Source organism: Carlito syrichta, unplaced genomic scaffold (assembly GCF_000164805.1).
Source record: "Carlito syrichta isolate Samal-C Ts95f unplaced genomic scaffold, Tarsius_syrichta-2.0.1 Scaffold76546, whole genome shotgun sequence".
Classification (NCBI taxonomy): Eukaryota; Metazoa; Chordata; class Mammalia; order Primates; family Tarsiidae; genus Carlito; species Carlito syrichta.
In genome coordinates this window covers 427,977-455,529 of record NW_007020642.1, presented here as the reverse complement: position 1 = coordinate 455,529, position 27,553 = coordinate 427,977, and the positions used below count along the sequence as shown (strand labels likewise).

General features: G+C 40.4%; 1 protein-coding gene across 2 annotated transcripts in view; it reads left to right on the top strand.

Moving 5' to 3' along the window:
• Window positions 1-26,685, top strand: part of WDR92 (WD repeat domain 92) — a 41,270-nt gene extending 14,585 nt beyond the window's left edge. Inside the window, exons 4-9 of one of the 2 annotated variants that reach the window (XM_021710271.1) lie at window positions 738-839; window positions 4,987-5,102; window positions 5,767-5,901; window positions 9,103-9,200; window positions 12,231-12,399; window positions 26,649-26,685. In XM_021710271.1, coding sequence (XP_021565946.1) covers window positions 738-839; window positions 4,987-5,102; window positions 5,767-5,901; window positions 9,103-9,200; window positions 12,231-12,399; window positions 26,649-26,651 — 623 coding nt within the window. In that variant the 3' untranslated portion in view covers window positions 26,652-26,685. Of the gene's footprint in view, window positions 1-737; window positions 840-4,986; window positions 5,103-5,766; window positions 5,902-9,102; window positions 9,201-12,230; window positions 13,861-26,648 lie in introns of those variants that run through there. The other variant, XM_021710268.1, reaches the window with a different exon arrangement.
• Window positions 26,686-27,553: the final 868 nt, after the last annotated feature.

The following is a 27,553-nucleotide window of genomic DNA, read 5'->3' as shown; positions in this document are numbered from 1 at the left end:
CGGCCTCCCAAAGTGCTGAGATTATAGGCATGAGCCACTGTACCCAGCCAGTTATTACTTTTAAGGATGTTTTGCTTCTTTCCTATTGTCTCTCAAGTATTTGCCTTTTAGCCACTTTATTACATGCATTTATTTGCTTTTCTTGTAGGTAGTGGCACTATTTAATTAGTAGTCCCATAACATGAATTAAGACAATAGGGTGGAAGTTAAATTGAGAGTAATTATTTGTTAATTTTATCTAATATTTTCCTCTTTATTATTGCCATAGGAAAATAAAACTTAATTTTATATGGAATAGTATCCATATAAAATGCCATATTAAAAAGTCATTAATTCAAAATTAGAGTTTACTCATGCCAGTGGTTTAATGAGTAGTAAGGAAGAAAAAATTAAAACAACTCTGGTATTATTCCTAATAAGTAACGCATTAGTTTTATATCATGATTTGAATTTCATAACATTTGTGTTTGCCTTGTTAGTCAAAACTTGTAGATATCTTAGGAACAGTTGTTGGTTTCTCTGTGTATTTGTTAATTTGGAAATCATGCCATACAGTAACATGGGTTATGTCTTTGATATCAAATATAACTTAACATTTAGAAGTCGGAAAAATGTGAATATTTTTCAGCTGTCATAACATCTATAGTATTGCCATATACGTAGGAAACCCTAAAACGCAGAAAAGAAACACGATCATTCACTGTTGAATTTTGCCAATTCACGTTTATTCATGACAGGAACTGTGAAGGTGTGGGACCCAAGGCAAAAAGAGGATCCAGTTGCTAATATGGAGCCCGTACAAGGAGAAAACAAGAGAGACTGTTGGACTGTGGCATTTGGTGAGTAACTGAAGAGTTCTTGCATTTGAAGAATCAGGTTGTAAAAAAACACAGTGCTTCAAGAAATTCCTGATAGTCTCTTTGTGGTCTGTTTGATGGACTATTCTGAGAGTTCATTGAGGCAGATATACATGGTGGGGAATGTCAGCCTCTGGGACCTGGGTTTGAATCCTCACTTGCTACTCATTGGCTGTGTGACCTGGGACAAGTTATCAAAGTTCTCTGTTCCTTGGTTGCTTCATTTATAAAATAGAACTAATAATATAATTTATTAGTAATGTTGTTTTGGGGATTACACAAGTTAAAGTGCTGAGAATTTTGCTTAGATTATGAAATGCTCAAAAATATTTATTATGATTATGTTTCTGCTTAATAAAATAATATTGACCTAGTTTAGAACCAAATGCCATCAATGGGGCTAAGCAGAGCCTCAAATGCAATAGTAACCTAACAAATCTTTAATTATACTTAACACAGAGTATGTTTGTTTTCTAGAAAATAGTTTGCCATTACAAAATTATTACTTATAAATTGGGTAACTGTGTTCTTTTATTAATATACTTAAGATGAATGTTGATTTTGTAGGACTAATTGATTTTTACCCTTTTAATCTCTTGGTGAGCACCAAAATTAAATTAATTTTTGCTACTAAAGGATGTAGGCCATATACAACAGGAATTAAAAGTGGAATTTAATGTATACATGAACTGTTTAACTTTTTATGTTATTCTTAAATTGAAACTGTTACTTAATCAGAGGAAAGTTATAGATTTCCAATTTTTAAAGGAATTATTATACAAGAATTACTATGTATTTTTATACTATGAGCAATAATATATACTTAAGATACATGCATTTGTAGAGAAATGTCAGGATTGGTGTTTAGAATGATCTTTTTTTTTGAGTTGGAATCTTACTCTGTCGCCCAGGTTGGAGTGCAATGGCACGCTCGCAGCCACTGCAGTCTCAACCTGCTGGGCTCAGGCGATCCTTCCATCTCAGCCTTTCTTTTATTTATTTATTTTTTTTTGAGTTGGAGTCTCACTCTGTCACCCAGACTGGAGTGCAGTGGCCGCTCCTGGCCACTGCAGCCTCGACCTGCTGGGCTCCGGTGATCCTTCCACCTCGGCCTTCCGAGTAGCCAGAATTACAGGCATGCGCTACCACACCCGGCTGATTTTTTTTGATTTATTGTAGAGATGAGGTCTCGCTGCCCAGGCGCATCTCAGCCTTTCAAGTGACTGGAACTACAGACACGTGTCACCACACCCGGCTAATTTTTTGATTTATTGTAGAGACGAGGTCTCGCCATGTTGCTTAGGCTAGTCTCGAACCCCTGAGCTCAGGCAATCCTCTCGCCTCTGCCTCCCAAAGTGCTGGGATTACAGGCATGAGCCACCGCGCCCGACTTGATCATTTTAAAATTGGTATCATAACTTAAAACTTAGTGTCTTTGGATCCAGTAAAGTCTCTATATTGTTAATCTCCGGGATGTAAGTGCAATCTGAAATATAGGACATTAAGTTAAAAGAAAATTTATCCATTGATTTGTCAATTTTTTTTAGTGAATTCCAAGTTATATGCAAGGTATCGTGGCATGCAAAGTTAAAACAGACTCATATTTTAGCTGCAATAAACTTATAGTTTAGTAAAGAGGGCATATATAGGTTAATTATAGTAAAAGCCTGGTGTGGTAGCTCACGCCTATAATCTGAGCACTTTGGGAGGCTGAGATGAGAGGATTGCTTGAGCCCAGGAGTTCAAATCAGATTAGACAACACAGTGAGACTTTATCTTTTCAAAAAAATAGAAAAATTAGCCAGGTGTGGTGGCCCGTGCCTGTAGTCTCTGCTACTCAGGAAGCTGAGGCAAAAGGATTACTGAGCCCAGGGGATCGAGTCTGCAGTAAATTGTGATTGCACCACTGCATTTCATCTTGGGTGACAGAGTGAGACCCTGATTCAAAAAAAAAAAAAAAAAAGTTATAGTACAAGATAGGAGTGTTGGGTCACCAGAGGCATGGATAAAATGTAGAAGGAATCAAGAGAGACAGATGACTGGAGAGGAAGAACATTTTGAACCAAGACGAAAGATACTTAGGATTTCAACTACTAAAATTGGAAGGAAATTTCAAGCATAAAGAATAACTTGAAAGTGTCCAAGAAAGTACAGTTGTCCCTCTGTATCTATGGGGGATGGGTTCCAGGACCTCCCTCAGATATTAAAATACACGGATGCCTAAGTCTCATATAAAATTGTGTTGTATTTGCATGTAAACTATGCATATCCTCTTGTATATTTTAAACCATTTCTAGATTTCTTAAAATACCTAATACAATGTAAATGCTGTGTAAATAGTTGTTATACTGTATCATTTTGGGAATAATGACAAGAAAAAGTCTGTACATGTTCAGTTCAGATGCCCTTTTTTTTCAAATATTTTTGATCTGTAGTTGGTTGGATGCAGAACCCACAGATATGGAGGGTTGACTATATGTAGGAGGGAATAGTGGCAGGAATAGCCTTAGAGTACCACAACCAGAGGTTTTTGAAGGTCTGGAGGTAGTTGTAAACTTTTAAAGGCTTTTGCAAGGAAGAGATGTGACCTGGTAATGTGTAGTGGGAGAGATGAGTGGCATAGGGGATATGGGTTCAGGAGTTCTTGGCAATATTCCAGGTCAGACCCAGGCTAGAAGCAATGCAAATGAAGCAGAGTGGATGAATCAGAAGATACTATTGTGGCAGAATACATAGAATTTGGCAATTTTGGGGACAGGAGAATAAAGAGAAGGATTATGTCCAAGATGCCTGAGTTTCGAGGCTGATTGTGCAGTGATTGATGTTATTCATTGAAAGTGTTCCACAAGAGGTGGGATCGTTTGTAAGGGAAGATGGTGAGGTCAGTTTGGGACATGTTAAGATGCTGGCGTACCACCTATGTGGAGCCTACCCAGAAATAAATGTAGGGCTGGGGTTTAGGAGAAAGAAGAATTTGGAGGCAGTAGAGAATGAAGGCATTGGGATAAGATGCCCAGACAGCCTAGCACGGTGACAGGGGCCTCCGTCTCACTTAACACTCTTTCCTCAGCAAGAGATACTCAGGGAAAAAAAGTCTCTGGATTCCAGCAGGATGAATTCAACTACAGATCATAAACTCACCTCAGGTTTGATCATTCATACAACTAAACATATGTCATAGTATACCACAGCTTAGTTCATGCTTTTTGCAAGACAAAATCACTCCAGAACAACATTTTACAAAAACAAATATTTTAAAATATCTTCTGTTTGCGTCAAACACAGTTACTGCCAAAGAAGGCAGTAGAAGCATAGCTGTATTTATCCTCCCAGACTCTACTAAGTTTGAACTGTAGTTGACCTGCTAGTCTTTGCAGAAATAGTGTAGAGAGAGCATTTTCTTTCTTTCTTTTTTTCTTACATTAGAAAATATAATTTGCTTAGAAAGTAAATTAGAGAGAAAGAGGGGATTCACCTCCTCAAGGTAGGGAAGAGGGCCAAAACCAGGAAACACGGTGACAGTCATAGCTCAAAGAGCACATGGCCACACCAGAGTCTAGCGAGGTGATGGTGGTGATGGTCTGGCAACAGCCCATTTTTTTCAATGTAAAGTCCAATAAACACTTTCGTTTTTTTTTTTTTGAGTTGGAGTCTCACCCTGTCACCCAGGCTGGAGTACAGTGACACGCTCACGGCTACCTCAGTGTTGACCAGCTAGACTCCGGCAATCCTTCCCCCTCAGCCTTCCAAGTAGCCAAACTACAGACACGCACTATTACACCTGGCTAATTTTTTATTGGTTGTAGAGACGAAGTCTCACCAAGTAACCCACGGGCTCAGGCAATCCTCTCATCTCAGCCTCCAAAAGTGCAGGCTTGAGCCACCACGTCCAGCCAATAAATACTTTCACATATCCCTTTAGTATAGAATTTTAATGATTGAGCTTTAAAATAAAATAGATACCAAATTAAAAACCTTGATGTCCTATTAGGATTGATAAAATGAGAATCTACCCAATGATATTTTAAAAATCCAGTTTGATATAAGTTATATGTGTAGCTTCATACGTTTTTATCAGGCTTTAAATGAACATTTATAAGGATATGAAATGTTGTATCTTGATTTCCAGGCAATGCTTATAATCAAGAGGAGCGTGTTGTTTGTGCTGGCTACGACAATGGGGATATCAAACTGTTTGATCTCAGAAATATGGCATTACGGTGGGAGACAAACATAAAAAATGGGGTAATGTACATTCTGATGCTTTCTTGTTTCTCTGAGCATGTTTTCATCCACCTCTGAATTGCTGCAAAAGGAAAGCACCTTTATTAACTCATCTCGGTCAACCTCTCTGCCAATAGTTCTTAACCTTTTGGGACCAGACCCCTTTGAGTATCTACTGGAAATCATAGATCCCCTCTTCAGAAAGTGAACACACACCCACATATGATATATACAAAGCCTAGGGAGTTACCAGCCTCTGAGGCCCATCTGTAGACCCCATCTGCCATCTGTATGATAAGGCCTTTTTTTCTGCTAATATCAGAAAGCCTGAAATAGTAATCGCCTCCCCATGTACCATCGGATTTTTGGCTTCTAAATTGTGCATCCTTAGTGAAGAATGTAGTTCCCTCCTGTTTTCTAAAGTCAGCTCTGGCTTAATTGTGTTAAATCATGTAAAAAGTTAAATATTCCAAATGTATCCACTGAGCTTGGGAACACAAGATGGTTTTGCTGACCTTCCTAACAAAGGAGAAAATGTTTAATAGTAAAAATAATATATTAATTCAAAGATAAAATGCTTAAGTGCTTTCACATGGTCTACTCATTTTAAAGCTGTTTTATTTAGGTTAAAAGAGCCTCCTAAATAATAATGGTAAGACTATCAATATAAATATTCTGTTTTTAGGTATGTAGCTTGGAGTTTGACAGAAAAGACATAAGTATGAATAAATTAGTAGCCACATCTCTGGAAGGAAAATTCCATGTTTTTGACATGAGAACACAGCATCCAACCAAAGGTTTTGCCTCTGTTTCAGAAAAGGTAAATATGAGGGAAATGTCTTTCTGTGAAAAGGACTGATAGCTTGTTTTAGACTAATAAATAGAATTAGTCACCAAGGTTCCTTCAAGGTCTTTATGGAAAGGGAGCTATTTTTGATATATTATCGTCAGATCTTGACAAGTTTTTCTGTGCAAAGAGTACTTTCCCAAAGTTTATCAACTCTAGAGTTCTTGATTATAATGAAGAAGGTAGAAATCTTATTTTGTAGTTCAGGAGCAATTACAAAACCTAGCTAATGTTAAGAATTTGTTCAAAAAAACCTAACCCAGTATTTTCTGATAAATACATAATATTCATATCAACACCTAATTATATACTTTTCAAAATACATCAACATATATAATATTTTATGACATTTTATTTTATATTCCAGTTTGTTTTATTAAATGAAATTATTTAAAGCGCTGATTACTGTGATTAGTACTTAGTAGATGTTCCAAAATAGCCTGTATACTTTACCTTGCATTTTAGGTAGCTGAGAGGGAAACGTATTACATCATTAGAAAAACAGGAGAGGAAAGCAGGGCAAAGGGAAAATACTGATTAAAAAATATAATGTCTAGAGCTGGATGTGATGGCTTATGCCTGAAATCCCAGCACTTTGGGAAACTGAGGCAAGAGGATTGCCAGAGCTCAGGAATTTAAGATTATCATTGGCAACATGGTAAGACCTCGTTTCTCCAATAAATCAAAAGATTTGCCTGGAAAGCCGAGGTAGAAGGATTACTTGAACCCAGCAGGTCGAGGCTGTGGTAGTCATGATTATGCCACTGCACTCCTGCCTGAGTGAAAGATGAGACTCCTACTCAAAACACACACACACACACACACACACACACACACACACACACACACACACACACACACGTATATATAAAATATCTAGAGTGGGGGATTACAGAAAATTCATGCTGAAATGTCATTTGCAAGAAATGGATTGGAAATGTGACTCGAGCTTCGTTGAATATAAAAAGAAAGAAATATCAGTTATAGATTCATAGTTTTCATAAGATTAAAATGTGCAAGGTGCCAGGCTCGGGGCTCAGCCTATAATCCCATGCCTTGGGAAGCTGAGGTGAGTGGATTGCCTGAGCCCGTGGGTTCAAGACCCGCCTGGGCAACTTGGTGAGACCTCATCTCTACAGTAAATCAAAAAATGAGCCGGGTGTGGTAGCACACGCCTGTAGTTCCAGCTACTTGGAAGGCTGAGGCGGAAGGATCGCCTGAGCCTAGCACGTCAAGATTACGATGGCTGTGAGCGCGCCACTGCACTCCAGCCTGGGCGACAGAGTGAGACTCCACCTCAAAAAAAAAAAAAAAAAAAAATTGTGCAAGGAAATAAGAATTCACTCCCATGCTGTCTCTCCCTCCACTGTGGATTCAGTAGGATTTCTCAAACATCTATCAGCAACATAAAGCATTTTACTGAATTGTTCCATATATCATTTGCAACATATTTCTCATTATTTATAAATAATAATGTCATCTCTGTTTTTTTTTTTAAATTGTACTCAGTTAACCCAGTAATTGCTAAATCTGTCAAATAGGCACTCTGGTGCATTTTAATAAGTCATCTCCCCCCTTGCTTTTTGTATTTTTCTTAACTTCCAGAAGAAAAAAGAAGTTTAAACTACAAAACAAATTAAGTTCTACAGTTTGAACCTAATCACTCAGGGACTCTCACACACTTAAAGTGTGTGCTGTGAGATATGTGTTTTTGTCTGCTAATGGTAATTATCTCAAAAGACTACTAACAAATGTCAAGACTAATCACTCACTAAAATGTGAAGTATGCCACATTAGCCAGCCCCACTGCTTCTATGAGTAGGGGTAATCCAAAAAACTCTGGAATTTATTTGTTTTAAATAGCGTATTTATTCTTACTTGTTTAAACTTCAGTTACCTTCAAACTGCTTTCCATTTGATGCAACACACCTATTGAGACATTTTTTCCACTGCTCTAAATAGTTTTTGAGCTTGTCAATTTTGATGCCTTTTAGTGCTTCTGCTGTTTTTTGCTTCACCTCTTCCACACTGGTAAAACATTTCCCTTTAAGAACTTTTTTCATCAGGGAAACAAAAAAAAAAGTCGCTTGGGGTGAGATCGGGTGAATAGGGAGGGTAGGACATGGGGTCATGCCATTTTTGGTCAAAAACCGCTGAACACTCAGTGGGATGCAGCAGGTGTGATGTCATGGCAGTCACCTGTTTGCCAAAGCTTGGGATGCTTCTTCTGCAAATTGTGACACAGCCTTCCCAAAATTTTGAGATTAAAACTTTGGTTTACGGTTTGGTAAGGAAGAACAAATTCCAAGGGTACTACAAGATTTCCACCCTCCAAAAAATAATTTCTTTTGTGAGGGGTGTCCCCTTATATAAAACAGAAGTCATTCATTCATCCCCTCCCTCCTTCTTTCTCTCCCTCCCTCTGTGTCTCTCCCTAGCTCCCCAACAGTGAATATAGCACTGCTCCAATGAATTTACTGACTGTTGTGAGGTATTAACAAACTATTAGTCATCTTTCAGTTGCTGTTTTTTAATCTTTTAGTTTAGTATGGCTAATATAGGCCTTGGCTTGTTTTGACAGAAAGCACTGTCTGTAAGACCTCATGGTACTTATTTTGAAGAATGAATGAGTCAAATGGCATAAATTGAAGACAAGACTCTAGGTACTATAAGTTAAAATTCAGTCTGTAGATGAGAACCCTGTACTTTCTGCTCATTTTTGCTATGAACCTGAAACTACTCTTAAAAACTAAAGTCTACTTTAAAAAAATTTTTTTTTTTAGTCTATACATTTTTGCCTTTAGGAAAAAGTATACATTTTTGTATTATGAGTATTTTCTTTTTCATTATGAACTAGAGATATTTAAATGTATAATCTATTTTAATAAATAATATAGTACTATAATCTTAAACAGACTTCTAATCTAATACCTTTTTTCCTTAAATCCAGTGGAAGTTTGTTTCATGAAGCAATAAAGAATAATGATGCTTTTTCTAATTTCTTATGGGCTTCTAGAAATCTCTGTAGCCATTATAAAGGGATGTGCCAGGAAATAACCTTAATTACTTTTATAACGATTGAAATTATAGTAGTAAAAATTCTTTATTTGCAGTGCTTCTCTTCCAGGGCACATTTAGCATAATAACAGGTTGTGTGCCTCTTGTCGTATCTAGGCTCATAAATCTACTGTGTGGCAAGTCCGACACCTGCCGCAGAATAGAGAGCTCTTTCTGACAGCTGGAGGCGCCGGTGGCCTTCACCTCTGGAAGTAGTAAGTTCTACCAGTGCACACTGCTCCTTTTTATGTTATTTGTGGGTGTGAAGTAGGATTCGATTGAATTTCTTTGTCTTTTTTTCCTACTTTGACTTAGTTCATTTTTATATGATTTAACATTTTGTGGTGTTACATAGCTATTGTTTTCTAAGCATTTTTAAAAACTAACATACTTACTTTACACTTAATAAAATTAACTTTCTTTTGATACATTAAATATATTTATCACTTTAGTTATGTATTCTATATATTAGAGTAGCCTAGGAAGAGTTTTTTCATAGATTTGAAATGATGCTTTCTGCTAGATTTTATATAAGTTTGAAAAAGTTGGCCCAAGACCTTTGTCAGATATATCTTTTAGTCATTAGACGCTAGGGTTAGAAGATGGGAAAAGGATTGGAAATCTCAGTTTTACATTCTGATAACTCACCTGCTCAATTCAGATAACATCACTGTGATAGAACCAAACAGAACCCAAGGCTCCTGATTGGTCTCCAGAAAAAAACCTTGTCATTGAGTTTGTTTTCTGCATACCTAGGCAGGGTGAGTAATAAGTGATAGCTATTACTATGCACTGAACTCTGAATCCCAAGGACCCTAACATGATAGACACTACTAGATCACCTGCTTATTTCAAAGATCTGAAGAGTTAATGGTATTTCTGAATATGTTGTTAACTAAGCGATACATAATTGGAGGGCAAATAAAATCTTTCGTAAATATCACCGGGGGGGGGAAATAACTTATAAACCCATAAATGAAAGATATTTCAAAACAAAGTTTGATTAATAATGTAAGAAGAAAAACACCATCTTCCATATGTACGGGACTTTCACATTAGCAAAATTCTTCTCTATTAGCTCCTTTTAGAAGCTGGAAGGGGTTCTGAAAAACAGGGCTACAGTTGGAAAGTACTTGTTAAAGTACTACATTCAAGGATACATCTGACAAAAAATGGAGAGCGAATACCTTAGATCAGGCTGACAGGGTTTCTGTGAGTAAAATGCCAAGGGAAGGCTTTAGGAGTTCTGGGAGAATGCTGGGTACACGGATCATCTGGTAATTTCTCTTCTCCTAGCACCTTTGTCTATTGTCCATCTCTGATTCTTCCAACCCGATCTCCACCCTGCATTAGCCTCTGCCAGTCCCCTTAGTCAAGCTATGCAGTGGCATGCTACCATATTACTTGATGACCAAACTTTTTAGACCTGTTACTTAAAGAACAAGTTCCAGTTTTCTTTGTAATTCACATGTGGATTTTGCTTTATGTGATATGCAAACACATTTGCAGTTAGAATTTTTTTTACTAAAATGCACTTAGTTGCATCAGTAAAGTTGACTGTTTATGCAGTTTGAAGTTTATCTCAAAATGAACTTTAATCCTTACCATAGCAGATGTCTAGTCTAATCTTCAAATTAGTTAGGAGCTTTGCTGTCAAGTACCATATCAGCAAAGCAAATTGGTTTAAATAAAATGATATTTAGCTTATTTTCATTTACCAGTCTGCCTTGATAGTAATGCAATTAAATTGTAAATACTTGTTGAGCACTTAACCAAGAGTTCCTAGAGGAACTCATCTGTTTATTTAGAATGTGTTTTTTGAATGAATAAACTCCGTCATGCTATTTTTTTGGAGTATTTGAAATGCACACACATATGCTCTTAAAACTTTAAGAGATAATATGGAGAGTTTGAAAAAAGCTTTATCTTTTAAATACTAAATAACTGCAGCCTTTGCCAAGAGACAGATGAACAAAGTCAGTATTTAAACTGTTTATTCATCTGAATGTTTTATTCCTTTTAATCAAAATAATGTAAAGGGTCTATGAGGAAGAAAGAATAGTAGGTTATCTACCTTTAGCTCTTTCTTCCATTTCTTCTCTGCTTCTGATTTGCTTTCTGCCTCTTTTTTTTTTAAATCAGTATTTTTTATTATGATGTTGTGGGGTACAGTTAAGGGTTAGGTATACAAATCGTTTCATTCAGGCACCCTGTTGATAAGAGGTGTTTCCCTGTCCCCAGACAGATATTTGCTACCGTTAATCCCATCCCTGCCCCCCCATAGTTTCCCACTACTGTCAGTCATTTTCTTATAGTATTAGGTTGGATGTTCAAGGTCCATTATATGAGTGAGAACATGTGATACTTAGATCTTTGTTTCTGTGCTTTGTGCCTCTTAAGTGCTTGGCCTTTATTAGCATTTCTGAAATAAAGGCAGTGTCATAATTGATACCTAAGATTCTTCAAAAGGCCTTCTGAAGAGGAATACCTCTATATTTCATTAAAAATACTTTTTCATAGGGAAGGGATATTTCTTTTTTCCTCTCTCTAAAATCTAAACCAAGTTGTGTTTATGAGTTGTTAACCTTCAGCTCTTCTTACTTTATAAATACATTTTCAGCTGAAAACAAAAATCAAATGTTCTCAGTAACACTTTTTTCTATTTTGAAGCAATTATGTTTAGAATTAGAGATTTTAGAACCTCTACCCAGTGGCGCCTTCCTATAGAAATGGTATACAAAATGTCCTTAGGCTTGGTGCTAGATAATAGAGCTCTAGGGTTGGAAACCAATGTCATTTCTCCATTCTACAAAGGTTTAGATGAGGTACTGCAATTATTACTTACAGCTGTTGCCTTTGCATATTCTTTTTGCTTGTGGTGTATTACAATTCAAATCTAGAGAAAAATTACAATAGAAGATTATCAAGAGTACCAAGTAAATATATTAAAGAATGCTAGATCTACCTTGAACTTTCTTGTTAAAAGAGAAAATATAGATACACACTGAACTGAACTGATGTTTAGAAGTTTTTAATAGAACTAACCTTTTTTTATGAGAAGTTTTAGGGGTGGAATTGAGGTTAAAACCTTATCTCTTTATTTGTATACACTCAACATTAGAAAGATTAAGTATTAGTATCAGTAATCAACTAAGAAATAAAAATAGAGTCACTAAAGTATATGCATAGAAAGTAAATGATGAATGCTGATTTATGTCTTCTTACCATTTTGATCTTTTTTTCAGCGAATACCCTATTCAGCGGTCAAAGAAAGATTCCGAAGGAGTAGAGATGGGAGTTGCAGGTTCCGTCAGCCTTCTGCAGAATGTTACGTTGTCTACCCAGCCCATCTCTAGTTTGGACTGGAGTCCAGATAAAAGGGGTCTCTGCATCTGTAGTTCATTTGACCAAATGGTGAGAGTACTGATTGTGACAAAACTTCATAAAATTTGATCTGAAGGCTTTAGACCTGAAATCTTCCAGAGAAACATTCATCAATCTTAAGTTATGTTCTGGAATTCTCTGACCCTCTATGAACAAAGTTGGATTTGGCTGATGAAAAAAGGACCCCAGCACAAACCTCCAGACTGGCCTCTGGCTTCTCTCTGGGTATGTTTACTGACCTGACTGGACGCCAGCTCATTGCTGTGCATGGAACACCACTGTCTCCAGGGCCGGTTCTTTTCCTCTCCCTTCCATTTCTAATACAATGCCAATTGTTGTCTATATTTAAACATACTTTAACTTTGCTCTGCATCCCTGAAGCTCCATACTTTTTCTTTATACTTGTGTGTTGTAGTTTAGTGTTTATAATGTTGTGGTGGGAATCATCTTGTCTAGTCTAAAATTGTTTGCCTTGGAAAAATTACATTTTTTTGAGAGATTTCAGTGTCAGTAAGTTTCTCTTTCTAATACAGGATATTATTTTATAAAATACCAAAATGGCACTATTATACTAGATTTAGGTAACTGTTTTCAGAATTTAACTCATAAAATGAAATACTATGGTTTACAAAGATCTTTTATTTTAAGTAAAAAAGGAGTAATAAACTAATAAAAAGGAATTGAATTGGTGAGACTTTTGGTTATTGACTGGGTAAGTATTGGTGAGATGTACAAGGTTGTAAGGGTTTTGTAGTCTTATTTTTTGGTCAAACCTTATTAATATATTTTATGAATAAACTTTTTTGAAATCTCTGGAGGCTTTGATTTTGTGAACTTCAATAGTAATAAAGTCAACACTGTCACTTCATTTTCCTTTTTGAATGCTTAGTAAGTGCCTCTTCACTTTTTAAAAAAATGTTTACTATATCTTTAGCTAAACCTTTAGAAGTAGACTTTAATCACACTTTTATCAAGCCTACTGTCCCCTCCACCTCCATTCAAGAGAACAGAGCCCCCTAAAACATTCATAATACATAAAATGTATGTGATTTTTTAAGGGTTTATAGAGAGTCCATTTTTGGAATATTAAGTTCAGGAAATTAACTGTTTTTTAGTTTTCAATTGTTTTATAGAACAATGCTGTGGACATAATTATAAAAGTAAAAATTAAATTGAACTTTAAAAAAACCTATCCCTGCTGGGTTTTTATTTTCAATTTTCAAAGGAAAAATATGAAACTCTCCCTTAAAACACTTGTGTGTGGTAATATAATTAGATTCAATAACAGTAAATACATGTGTTTCATTAAATCTAAGATGCCATTGATTGTAAGATTATCTTATACCATTGATGTTATGCTGATAGGATGTTATGCTGCCAATGAAATGCTTTTTTAGCACTTAATATTTGCTTGTCATTAATTGAATGTTTTTAATTTTATTTAGACATAGTTGTTTTCCATTACATATCACTGCTGTGTATTGTTAAAAAGAAAAATATATATTTATAAAATAAATTTGGTATGATATTCCTCTGATTTTTTCATATTCAAGTCTGGTCTTTCTAAATCACTTTTTTGAATTCAGAATCATCTGTCCCACCCATCTACATACATTCATGTTTTTCTCTGCAATATTGTCCTTTCTCCATAAAAGTGCTGGTGAGGCAGCATTTCTTTAAAATGTGCTCCACTGTTGTCTTCAGAATTTTTTTTCAATTAACTGACATTTATTCTACTACAGGTTTTGGGGTTACATGCTGGCAGTGACAATTGTCATGATCACTGCCTGGCTGACCACGATTATTTCAGTTGTCTATATAACAAACCACTGCAGACCTTCATATCTTATAACACTAATGATCATTTACCTTGCTTCCCTGCTGAGCCTTGCTGCAGTCTGGGCAAGGCTCAGCAGGGAAGGTTCATCTGTGCTCCACAGTGTCAGGCAGGCAGTTGTGCTTAGGGCTGGTACAACTTAGGGTTGCTTCCAAGATGGCACATGTCTTGCAGGCTGGTGCTGGCTGTCAGCTGGGACCTCAGCCAGACCTGAGAACCAGGGGCCTCACCACCTGGCATGGACTTCCTCAGAGTATGGTGTCTGGGTTCCCAGGGTGAGCATCCCAAGAGAAGGCCAAGCAAAAGCTATCTTGCTTCTTAATGGCCTAGCTTCATAATTAGCATCACTTTGCTACTCTCTATTAGTTGAGGCAGTGGCAAAGTCCCCCCACCAAGTTCAAGGGAGAGGAGACACAAATTTCACTTTTTGATGGGGGTTTGGCTAGATTATGGAAGAGCATGTGAACACTTGAGATACTGTGGCTATTTTTGGAAAAGACAATCCAGGACAGTGATTATATAATGCATCCCAATTTCAAAGGTGCATAAATGGACTGGGGGTGCGCTCATTAGAACTGATGAAATAGGTTACTTGGAATGCAGATACTCCTATTCCACTCATCTACGTATGCCCCTCCCTGGCCCTAATCTATTACAGACATGATTAATCGTTTTTCCTGAGCCCCATGAACTTTATCACACTCTACTAAGAGCCACTACTGTTGGCAGGTGAGCTAAAACTTACTTCTGTCCTGAAGCTAGAGAGTGATGCCCTATGGAGGCCAGCTAGCCACCTGGACCAGGAGTCAAGGAACACCTCCCTCCCAAGTTCATAGCTTGTGTTTCAATATGTCAGAAAATGATGAGACTCTAGCACTAGACCATGTAAACCAAATTGATACAAAGACCAAAATGACATTTCATTCATAAGTAATGCAGGATGTGCCCTTTAAGTACCAAAATTGGTAGGTTTGCCACCTGAGCACCTTCTTCATGTCAATTTATCTGAGGTGCTGTATTGTTCTGAAGGCTTCCTGTGAGTGTGGAACTAGAGACAGTTGCTGACGGTATTTAAAAGTAATTAGGCCTTAGTGAAGCCTAAAAAAAAAACAAACCATCAGAACAGTGAGACTGTAGGCTAACTGCACACCTTTTACTGCAAGTTTGTTTTCATTCTTTTTTAGCATAATGTGACACTTTGCTAAGTATGGTGGTAAATTATAGAGTGTTTTGGTAAGGGACCTCTGGAATAATTCTCACTGAGGGGCCTAGGACCTTCCAGGCAAATACTACTTGTAAATAGTTTGTTTTTCTTTGGCCATCAGACTGTCCTCTAAAGTAGATGAAGCATGTAGGCTTGGGGTAGAAAGCTGGTTTGTGCAACCTCAAAATATAGCAATTTGCAATCAGGTGCTATGGCAGCTAGTGGGCAATTGTCTTGTAGCTATGTTTCTTAAAAGACTGGCTAGTTATTTTTACTCAGGAAGCCCCCATCTCTAAATGTCTCTGTTGTGGAGCCCCACCTCCCTACTCTTGGTGGGACTAGATTGCCAGGCCCCTATTTGCCTAGAGCTCTCTCTCTTGAAGCTGGGTCATACCCAGCAGTCCCAAATGCCGTTCTCCTGAGAGATCTGGGAGCACTGGGCCCATGCTGCACTCAAACCTCTTGAGACCTGCTGACAGAAACCCTGTTTCTTGTCCAGCCAACTGAGGACCTGGGCTGCTTGGACAATGTCCTCTACCCCTACTTCACCCTACACCCCTGCCTGCTGCCTGGGGGGGTGAGAAATTCTCTGTCCATCCATTTTGCCTATTGGTCTAGGATAAACAACTGGCAGTATGAAAACTCTGCATCTGTGTCACTGTGTAGGGTTTTAGAGGGAAAAAGACCGGCTTTGTCTTCCACCCTAGAACCAGAAGAATAGTTATTAATCAGAACAACATAGAGGGAGCAGATGCAAGTTGTCCTCACAATGCTATGACCTTTATTGCATTTGTCCACGGGTTTTGGATATGTTACATCAAACATCAAGCTTGAGTGGAGGACTAGGATTTTGACTTCGTGTTTTTTTTTTGAGTTGGAGTCTCACTCTGTCGCCCAGACTGGAGTGCAGTGGCCGCTCCCGGCCACCGCAGCCTCGACCTGCTGGGTTCCAGCGATCCTTCCGCCTCATCCTTCCAAGTAGCTGGAATTGCAGGCATGCGCTACCACACCCGCCTGATTTTTTGATTTATGGTAGAGATGAGGTCTCGCTGCCCAGGCGGGTCTCGAACCCGTGGGCTCAGGCAATCCACTCACCTCAGCCTCCCAAAGGCGCGGGATTACAGGCTGAGCCACCAAGCCCGGCAACTTCGTGTTTTTAACTTAAGTTATAAAAGGAGATTTGGGATAAACACAACCTCTGCTTTTAGGGAAAACAAAGGTATCAGACTCAGCTATGGCTGTGACCAAATCGAGCTGCATTTGTACAATAGTGGTGAGCAATTTTTGTGAACAATTCCTTAACAATTGAACTTTGTTTATGGTGTCCCAATCCAACTCTCTTCGTAAGCCAACTTTAAACCAGAATCACTCAGCAGTGCCCTTTATTCATCATCTAATAAATATTGATTGGTGATAAAAATGAAATAATGACAAAATGAGTAATTAGGAAAAAAAGAGTCCATCTTACCTTTGGCCTGTTTTCTCACTCTCTTAATCGTTATTAATTAGAATTAGGTTCAACTGCAGATAACTGAAAACCCAAAATATAGATTTCTTTTTTTTTTAAATTTCTCTCTCTTGTCCGAATTCTGGTAGGCAACCCTGTCTGCCACAGTGGTTCCACAATGACCAGGGACCTAACTCCTTCTCTCTCCACCATTCTCATGATGTATCTTCCAACCCATCATCCAGTGTGGCTGCTCCAGGTCTAACCACCACATTCACATGCCAACCATCAGGAAAATAGGAAAAGTAAGAAAAAGAACACTTTGCCACTTTAAGAAACACTTTTGCTTTTATTCACTGGTCATGTGGTCACCCCTAGCATAGTGAGACTGAGAAAGGTAAACTTTATTCTGTGCAATGACACACTCAGCTAACGTCCAGGAGTTCTGGTACTGAAGAATACAGGGAAATGGATTTTAGGAGACATTAAATGGAGTCTGCCACCGTGTGACAGGACAGCCAAGCATAAAGGCTTCCTGGTCTGGATCTCCCATTAGGCAAAAACTAGGACGTGATCCATTCACTCTTCCGTAGGCCAGAGCTGGGTCTTGGCACCCAGTGTTCTCTTTTGGCAATTGTATCTTCTCCATCAACTGGTGTTACCCAGGCACAGTGGAATTCCTTGCTTTCCTTTATGTAAATCAATGGAAGCCCAGCCTAGTACAAAAATATGAAAATTCCTCCTTAAAACTGAGAATGACATTCTATCCTAAATTTCTTGAGAATTTATTTTTGCTTACTAATAATTTCTTTCGAATCCTAAATAAGTACTTTTTCCATTCAGGGTAGTACAAGGACAACATACAGTAAAACACAAATGCAATTTACCTCATGTATTTCCATAAACTCAAAAAAAGAACTTGAAGGGAGAACGGTATATTTATGATCCAGCGTGTATTGGCACCTGACTAAAACCACTTTCTTTTTTGTTTGTTTGTTTGTTTTTTGTTTTTTTGAGTTGGAGTCTCACTCGGTCGCCCAGACTGGAGTGCAGAGGCCGCTCCCGGCCACCGCAGCCTCGACCTGCTGGGCTCCGGCGATCCTTCCGCCTCAGCCTTCTGAGTAGCCGGAATGACAGGCATGCGCCCCCACACCCGGCTGATTTTTTGATTTATTGTCGAGATGAGGTCTCGCTGCCCAGGCGGGTCTCGAACCCGTGGGCTCAGGCCATCCACTCCCCTCAGCCTCCCAAAGGCGCGGGATGACAGGCTGAGCCACCGAGCCCGGCTTAAAACCACTTTCAATGGTGATTTATGTGGATATATTTTGTATTTGTACAAGAAAAATATTTTTCTGTGAATGTCAAAGGACTGTCCGGTACACAAAATCATGGCATCCTTTTTCTGCATGAGAACAACCAAAAAGTTACTGGCAAATTCTTAAGGTTTATGAGAAATGAAATCCAGTTATGCTGAGGCATTATCAAGTTTGCCTCTTCACCACTCTAAGAGACTTGCCCTCTCCCCAGGGAGGGAGGCACTATGCCAGGGCTGCCCAACCCGAACCCCAGGCCTTTGTTGTAACTAAAGCTCTGGTGGTACGCTGTCCCCTTGTGGGAGATGTGGGCATTGCAGTCCTTTCGTCAGAAGAAAATGAATTTTGCCTTTCAGACGCAGCTGGAAAAATCTAGTTTAATTTCCAGGAGGCACACAAGTAAAATTATACTTTGGGAGAGACATTATCTTATAGAAATGTCTTCCAAAAATATGAGTCTGTTTATAAAAAAAACCATTTTGCATATGACAACACTGAATAGCATGACTGTTGTTTTTATACGTGGGTTTATTAGCCAAATGTTGTATTGCTACCTTTACTACAGATTCAATCTTATTTTTAGCACAATGACAGCCAACATCCAAGAGAAAAGATTTTGCTTTATATAAAATGAGGAATTATTTTGTAAAGTAAATAGTATATTCCTCTACCTCCCACCACCAGTCTATTCTGTAAGTTCCGGTTTTAATGAAGTATTTCACATTAAAGTAAGGACTTTATACCATTACTTAACCTCCTGCAGGGTATTCTAGAACTTCTCCTCACCTTCCTTGCTACAGATTGACGTGGGACATAACCACTGTCCTTCAAAGCCATTTCTGCACTGACGAGTCAGTGAATATGAACTTTTTTCCTGTCCACCTATAGCACTACGGGCCACACAGTGAAAACAAGCAACATAAAATAATCAGGATGCTCCAAAGACACTCAAATTCTCTCTCACACAGGAGGCTGAAAACACTCACACTTCCTCCTTTTAAGCCTTCAACTTTTCTTTGTCACATCCAACTCATTCATACCCAATTAGAACGACAGCGCTAGGAGATGCCTCCAAGACCATGCTGCACGCAATCCCTTCATTTGGCGCAGACCCAGGCCCTGCACTCCAGACCCGACCCAGCGCTGTTTTCCCGGGCCTCCCTGGGCAGGCTGCTCAACACTCTTGTTCTCTTGGAGAAGCTAGGGCACCTCTAAATTCAACAAGCCAGAAACTGAGAACAGGTGTGCAAACAACACCACCATCCAGAGGTGATAAGGGTAAGCAAATAAACCACCAGGGAGGAACAGAAGCAGAGTTTTGGCTGTCACCACCCCTTCGATAAACAAGTGTTTGATCTGGGCTAAGTCTGGCCCTTATCTGGTGAGAGATAACATTCACAGGCAGAGGGAGTCTGTGCTTGCTGTAACCGGGCCTGGAGCCCTGTTGAGCGCTGGCCTGGCCTACACACTCACTGAACCAAGGTTCAAGGACAATAGGCTAGGGGAAATTCTATGACCACCAAGGGAGCGGGGCAGTCCTGAACTCCTAAGAGATCACAGGCTGAGAAGCCCTAAGAAGACAGACACAGGAGCCTCAGCAGGGGCATTCTGATGGCCACAGTCCCTACTAATCCACTGAGAATCATGCTCTGGATTTTCCAATCTGCTCAGTAAAAGCTTCTTAGACAGAGAAATTGTCCGAAGCACCATTCTCTTTTTCACTGTTCAGGCAATTGAAGCTAAGGAAAGCACCAGAGTAAACTCACAGGGAAAATCATTAGCATGTCTCTAGAGAGTTTTGATCAGATCACCTTTTTAAAGATAATAAGGTTGACAATAATAATAACAATAGCTGATATAATAATAATAATAATAATAACAGAGCACTCACTGTGTGCCAGGCACTATACTAAGTGCTTCCTCATGTGTTATGTTCTTGAATCCCCACCACAAAACTGTGAGGTAAATACTGTTGTTGGTGACATTTGCAACTGAGGAACCAGGCTTCAAGAGGTTAAAACACTTGCCAAAGTCCCACAGCTGGTAAACATGAGAGTGGAAATATAGTTTGTCTCCCTCTAGAATCCAAACTCTCTCTCTCTCTCTTTTTGAGACAGGGTCTCACTCTGTTGCCTAGGCTGGAGTGCAATGACACATTCCTGGCTTACCACAGCCTTAACCTCCTGGACTCAAGTGATCCTCCCACCTCAGCCTCCCCAGTAGCTGGGACTATAGGCACATACCTGGTTAATTTTTTGATTTTTTCGTAGAGACAAGGTCTTGCTCTGTTGCCCAGACTGGTCTCAAACTCCTAGGCTCAAACAATTCTCCCACTTTGGCCTCCCAAAATACTGGGATTACAGATGTGAGCCACTTGTGCCCAGCACAAACTCATAATTCCATCATTTTAATTTTGTTTTGTTATTATTATTTTTTTGAGTCAGAGTCTCATTCTGTCTCCCAGGCTGGAGTGCAGTGGTACGCTCACAGCCACCCTAGTGTCGACCTGCTGGGCTCAGGTGATCCTTCCTCCTCAGCCTTCCAAGTAGCTGGAACTACAGGCACTCGCTATCACACCTGGCTAATTTTTTTATATATTGTAGAGATGAGGTCTCATCAAGTTTCCCAGACTGGTCTTGAACACCTGGGCTCAGGCAATCCTCTTGCCGTGGCCTCCCAAAGTGCTAGGATTACAGGCTTGAGCCACCACGTCCACCTTTATCATTTTTATATATAGATGGAGATTGTTAGATGTGTTTTTTCCATCAATTTTACTACTTTGACACAAGGATGTAAATCCTATTACAAACTTAATAGACTGTCAATCCTATTATCACACTGAATGTTGACTTTGAGAGGGATACTGGTGAGAGCAGGGAGAGAGCACAGGAGCACTAAAAAGGGGAGGAGAGTGGAGAAACTGATCATCCTCAGGGCTTGATGTAATGTGGGGCCTAGTTCTCCACACACCCTCACCTCACCCTGTCACTGTCTCCACCGCGACAGAGCAGCATTTTGCCTTCCCATGCCCACATCCTCCTGCCTCAATCCTAGGAGTCTCATCTTTATTATAGCACATAGTAAAGACAACGTTTGCCAGCCTCCCTTTCAGTGAGGGGTGGCCACTGTGGACCATGAAGACAAGCCTGTCCTCCAGGGGGTAGAAACAAGCACATGTGGAGCCTGGTGGCTGGTGGTCTGGGGAACCACCCTACCTGCCTTGGGCTGTTACCTTGACTGCTTTTATGTGTGAGACAAAAATACTTGTCTCTTATTTAAACCAATGATAACGAGGATTTTCCCGGGTCTGCATGAATACTGACTTAGTCAGTTTTGCGTTGCTATAAAATAATACTTGAGGCTACCTAATTTATAAAGAAAAGAAGTATATTTAGCTCATGGTTCTGCAGACTGAGAAGTTCAAGGACATGTCCCTGGCTTCTGGCAAGGGCTTTCACAACACATCACAATGTGGTGGAGAAGGTCAGGGGAAAAGTGGACACATGAGAAGAGAGGGAAACTTGAGGGGCTCCTTGCTTTCTAACAACCCACTTTCACAGAAGCGAATCCATTTCTGCAAGAACTAATCCAGTCTTATGAGAGTGAGAACTCACTCTCTACCTGGAGAACTGCACGACACTGTGCTTGAGGGATCGCCCCCATGACCTAAACACCTCCCACTATGTCCCACCTCCCAATGCCACCACACTGGGGGTCAAATTTCAACATGCACTTTGGTGGGGACAAACTGTATCTAAACCATAGCAGACACCTAATTCAAACTATAAACTACTAATTTTTTTTTTTTGAGTCTCACTCTGTCACCCAGACTGGAGGGCAGTAAACAACTAATTTTAAAAATTTTTTGCAGAGGGAAAACAGGCTCAGTAAGAGTAAGTATTTTTGCTCAAAGACATGCAAACATTGCTTGGCAGCATTCAGTTTTGAATCTGTCTGACCCCAGATTTTTTCATTTTTCCAGCACAGTCTAGAGCGGCAAATAGAATAGAAACATACATGTATTTAGTGCTTTATAATTTGGAAATTGTTTCATATACGTTATATACTATGTACTGTTTGGGATTTTTTTAGTGGCAAGAAACAGAAATAGACTCTAGATAATTTATCCTGAAGAGAAATCTTTAGAAGGATTTAGGGTGGTGTATCAGTTGGAGTTTCAATTAGAGATGCAGAACCACTTGAGAAGCGACAAGATAGGGATTTATGATAGGGATTTGATCTTACTCTCAACAACTAGAGAAGCTGGCAGAGCAATCTCAGGCTCTGTCCTCAGGTCTGATGCTGGAGCTTGCAGTTTGCAGGGCAGGGGAGGTGGGTGTAAAATAGAAGACAGGATGACCAGGCTGTAGCCCACCAGCTGGGGACCATGAGGTGTACTGAAACCATGCCCTGACTTTGGGGACATGGGCATCCTGAAGAGGTCAGAATCCTTCATCACAGAACTAAACACACCTACCTGGCTCGGAAGTTGGAGAAGTTGAAGGAGGATTCTGGGAAAGGTAGAGCTGTTGTGGTCCCGACTACTGCCTCCTGTTAATGAGGTGAACCAGCTCAACAACATGTGTGAGCTACAGAAACTGCCACTGCTTCCTTTCCATCCTCCAGATCTCACACTGGAATCTTCCACATGGCCCACCCTAAGTGGAAACACACAGGAAAGGGAATTCTGGGAAATGTAGATCAGCCTCACCAGATTGGCATATTATAAAACCACCTCAGGTAACCCATGGGACTGAGGGAAAAGCTCAAGAATCAGGTTTTGGACAGGAAAGAAAGCAAATGAGCTTTGGGGATCTGGGTGGCAGATGGGCACTCCTGCTCTCTTGAAGTCTCTGAATTGCCTCCAGCTGAATTCCCTCCTTGTATTACTCAAAATCCTGGGGCAAGGTCCAGGTGGCTAGTGTGGGTCATGTGCTTACGCATTGGCCAGAGGAGAGTGGATACCTTTGCTGACTGTCCAAATAACATTGTGTGCAATGGGGTAGTGTGGGTTCCCCAAGGGGAAATCAAAGTGTTGCACTTTGGATGAGGTGGATGCTGGGCAGGCAGAGACTTCCATGAATGAATGGTGACAAATGAGAAGGAAGAAAGCATTGAAAACACACTTCTCTCCTACTCAGGTCAGACTTCTCTTTGGTCAAGCTTGGGAAAGCAGAGACAATGTCTTTCTCATACTCTGTGACATCCCTTCTTAAATACCTAGTCATTAACATAGGACTGAGGTTTACATGAAGAGGTCAAAGTAGCCCCAGAATCAGGGTTACCACCTTCTTCCTGTCAGGTAGGGGTGTGTGTGTGTATGTGTGTGTGTGTGTGTGTGTGTGTGTGTGTGTGTGTGTGTGTGCACATTTTCTAGGAGGGTATAAAACCTGTCAGATTATCAGAGTGACTCTCCAGAAGTTAACAGTTATTACTTTAGATTTGATATGTCTGCAATTCCCTATGTTTAATCCAGGGGTATTTGTTAATCAAAGGTTCACTAAGAAGCTGTGTAGTGTAGTAATCAAGTCTGTGGGCCCTGGGGCCCAAGATATTGGGGTAAAAATCCTAATTCTACCACTTTCTAGCCAAGTTTCTTAACGTTTTTGAGTCTCACTTTTCTCATCTGTAAAATAAGGGTGATAATAATAGTTACCTCATAGGTTTATTGTGAGGATTTAGTGAATTGATACATGCAATGGTCTTAAAACTGTCTGGCACACAATATGTGCACAACACAAGTTTAATCAATATTTCCTAATATTGCTTCAGGATTTATGGAAGTTTGAGACACAATCTCTGCTCTTAAAGAACTTAAAATGTGGTTGAAGAGACAAGAGCACCATATGGAAACAAGAACCAATCACTCTGGCATTAATTGTTACATTATGTGGCACCAACTTTTATGTGAGTCATGAAGAGGGGCAATGAAGGAAGTGGAAGCTAAGAAAGGCTAGACAGAAGGAATGACTGGACAGGCTAGGGGTGATCACCTGAAATGAAGATGCTGATGATGGGAATGTGTGTGGCATGATGGGAGAAAGAAAGATGGCATCCTAGACCAGAAGGTATACGGACCCCAGTGTCAGAAGGTGTTGGTTGTGCTAGGAACACCTTTTTGAGTTCAAGACACAGGAACTCAACTCACACTGGCTTACCACAGAAACAGGAGGTGTGAAACTGTGAAGTGCATGGATGAATTACCTTCTGGCACGGTTGAACCAAAGGTTCGAAGCTCAAACCACATGACAAGGGCAATGCCCCTGGGCATCTTGGCCCTCTTCCCTATGGGTTGACTGCAGGCTTCCCTAATGTGGCGGTAAAAGCACCCTTGTATATGTCATCCTGACTGAGCAACCAATGGGCAGAGGATGCTTTTCTCCTTAACAGTTCCAGCAAAAGCCTTGGGATGGCAGCTTATTGGCCTGTTTGGGTCACTTTCCCATGCCTGAACTAATTGTGTGTCTACAAATTCCAGACAACACAGAGAGCAACATAGTTCCCACAGCACAGTCTACCACCCCAGGTAAAAGGGGCACTGAAGCTGGGTAGGCAAGAACACAGATGCCTTAAGAGGTTGCAGGTACTTGGACAAGTCATTCAACCTTTGCAGGCCTGTACCTGTATCCTATAAGATGGGCAGTAGAGAGTACCTGTATCCTATAAGACGGGCAGTAGAGTCTACCAACCAAATGGGGTAAAGTCTATGTAAGCCCCCTGGAGATAGATAGGGCCTTCTGCAAATCCAAAGGGCAGTTGTGCACAGGAGACCAGACAAAAGAGAAGAATGCTTAGAGCAAGTATATGGGAAAGAAAGTTCCCAGAATGGGTGTGGCAGAATCCTGAAGAGAACATAAAAACAAAGACAGCAGACTCCCTAAGGGTAGGGGAACTTATCCCAAGTGCCATGCTGGGTGCCTGGTGTGGGTGCCAAGTAGTGATTTGATGTTGAATATCAGGGCAAACATTACTGAAGGATAATTAACTTGCAAAAGCATCAACACAGTAAGAACTACAGGCCTCAGACCACGGGGACTCTCATTAGCAACCAGCAGGAGAGACTAGGCTTCAGTTCTGAGCCCTGGGGCCTCCCTCTCCTCACAATTCTGTTATGAATCTGGGGGGAAATGGGCTGTGTTAATTAGTGCCGCTTGTGTCTGACTGCCTACCTGCTATGGGGAAAGGGTGCCCTGAGAAAGGCTGGTCCCTCAGACTGGGCTGTTATTTACAAGGCCCAATGAGACCCAAGGCAGGTGACTTTGGCACTACTCCCCAGGGAGGGGAGATTCTGAAGTCAAGAGGAAAGGCAGTGGAAACCCAGTGAGTCAGCCACCCAGTGGCACCCATGACGCCTGCTCGGCACTTAACACGCAAAGTCCCCCAGAAGAAGCCATTCAGATCCACATGCCAGTGGTGCTCCCCACCTAGGATGACCATCTGTACTAGGATGCTGCTGGACTTTTAGTGTGTAAACTGGAACATTCCCAGGGAAACTGAGATGAGTTGGTCACCCTACCCCACCTTGATGGACTGAATTGCCCTCTGACCTCTATGGAGCCTACAAGGAGGGGCCCAGAAGTGAGTGTGTCAGAGTGGGTGGGCGGGGAGAGCAAACAGGGACAACTTGGATCTTGCCTGCCCATGATCTGGGGCCATAAAACAAGAGAAGCCAAGTTGTCTACCCTCTGGTGGCTGGCAGTCACTTCAACACAGGTGACATCGTTTGTGGTATCAAACAGGGAAGACTTGCAGCAAACAGAGAAACACAAATGCTGCTCACTAACGTTCATGGGCTGAAAAGCGGGCACTTCTAATAAGGATAAGGAGGAAAAGCAATCATAGAATATTGTCATGAAGAGAGAAATGAAGACTCTTGCCCTTCCTTGAGGCATAGGACTTCTTGTATCAATATACTTGATAGATTCAGAGTCAACTAACCAAGGCCCAGAGCAGTTAAGTGAATTAACTTACATAATGTTGCTAGAATATAGTAGATCAAAGATTTCCCTCCAGTTCTGACTCCATATCCAGCGTTCCTTCTCTGAGAGCAGGCTAAATAACTCAGGTATCATGAATGCATTACTCATATTATAGAGGTTCCTGAGTTTGATTGGCTCGACTGTGGTCTGTGCCATACTTGGTTTCTATTTGACAAGTTCTACAGGGTCTTGTGTATAATAAAAATAAATTTTAGCCGGGTGCACTGTGAAAGGCCAAGGCGAGAGGAATGCTTGAGTCCAGGAGTTAGAGACCAGCCTAGGCAACATAGCAAGACCTTGTCCCTATAACAAACCAAAAAATGAGCAGGGCGTGGTGGTGCATGCCCGTAGTCCTAGCTACTCTGGAGGCTGAGGTGATCGCCTGAGCTCAGGAGGTCAAGGCTGCAGAGAGCTGTGCTCGTGCCACTGCACTCCAGCCTGGGCAACAGAGTGAGACCTTGACTGAAAAAAAATCTTATTGGCTGTTTTTATTTACCAGTAAAAATAGGATTTGGTATGGAACTCAGAACTTATTTGTTGGTCACTGCAACACCAACACCAGCAGGCTGGGTGTTCGTGACATAGAATAGGAGAGGACCCTGGGGAAGAAAGTGATAGGCCCTTACGATGGTCAGTTGTAAGGATCCTGTGAAGGAACATGAGGCAAGTCACCCCAACTTGGTCCTCAGAAGCCGGCTCAGTTGCTGATAAAGGCCCATTCATCTTTGCAAGGTTACAGTCATTCCATTTATTCAATAGCAAATATGGATTGTCATGCTTAATAGACCATAACTTAGAACAGTAGTCTCCCAATTGTGCCATTGGTATTCATCACTGTAATAAAATTGTCTAATTGAAAAGGTCTATATTGACAAACCAACAAGAAGTACATTGATTTAGTAGTAGTTTTGAATTATTCAGCCTGTAATTTTTTTATTCCATAGAACCGTTAGATTTTTTTATCAGATAGGCCATCTCTTAAAAGGGACCAGAGGGTTATTCTGGAAAATCCCAAGACTGAACTAAGAACTACTTTAAGTATAGAAAGTTTTGTGGATGCTATGAGAAGCCATCTGGTTCTCTGTGTGCCCTGGAGTCAGGGTGTGTGTGTGTGTATGTGTGTGTGTATGTGTGTGTGTGTGTGTGTGTGTGTGTGTGTGCTTGTGTGTTTGTGTACACTGATTTCCTTAGATACTCAGAGCCAGAGATGGAAATTAAAGTGTGCTCCACTGGTCCTGTGGATTGAGGTCACCACTTGGGGAAGAAAGGATGGGGAGTCAATGTACAAGACCACATACCTTGTTGCATTGACCCATCTAAGAAGGACAGCTGATGTAGGAATGGGCAAGGACACTGTGGTGACGGTCCTTGGCACATAACTGAGATCGCAGCAAGCACTCAGCA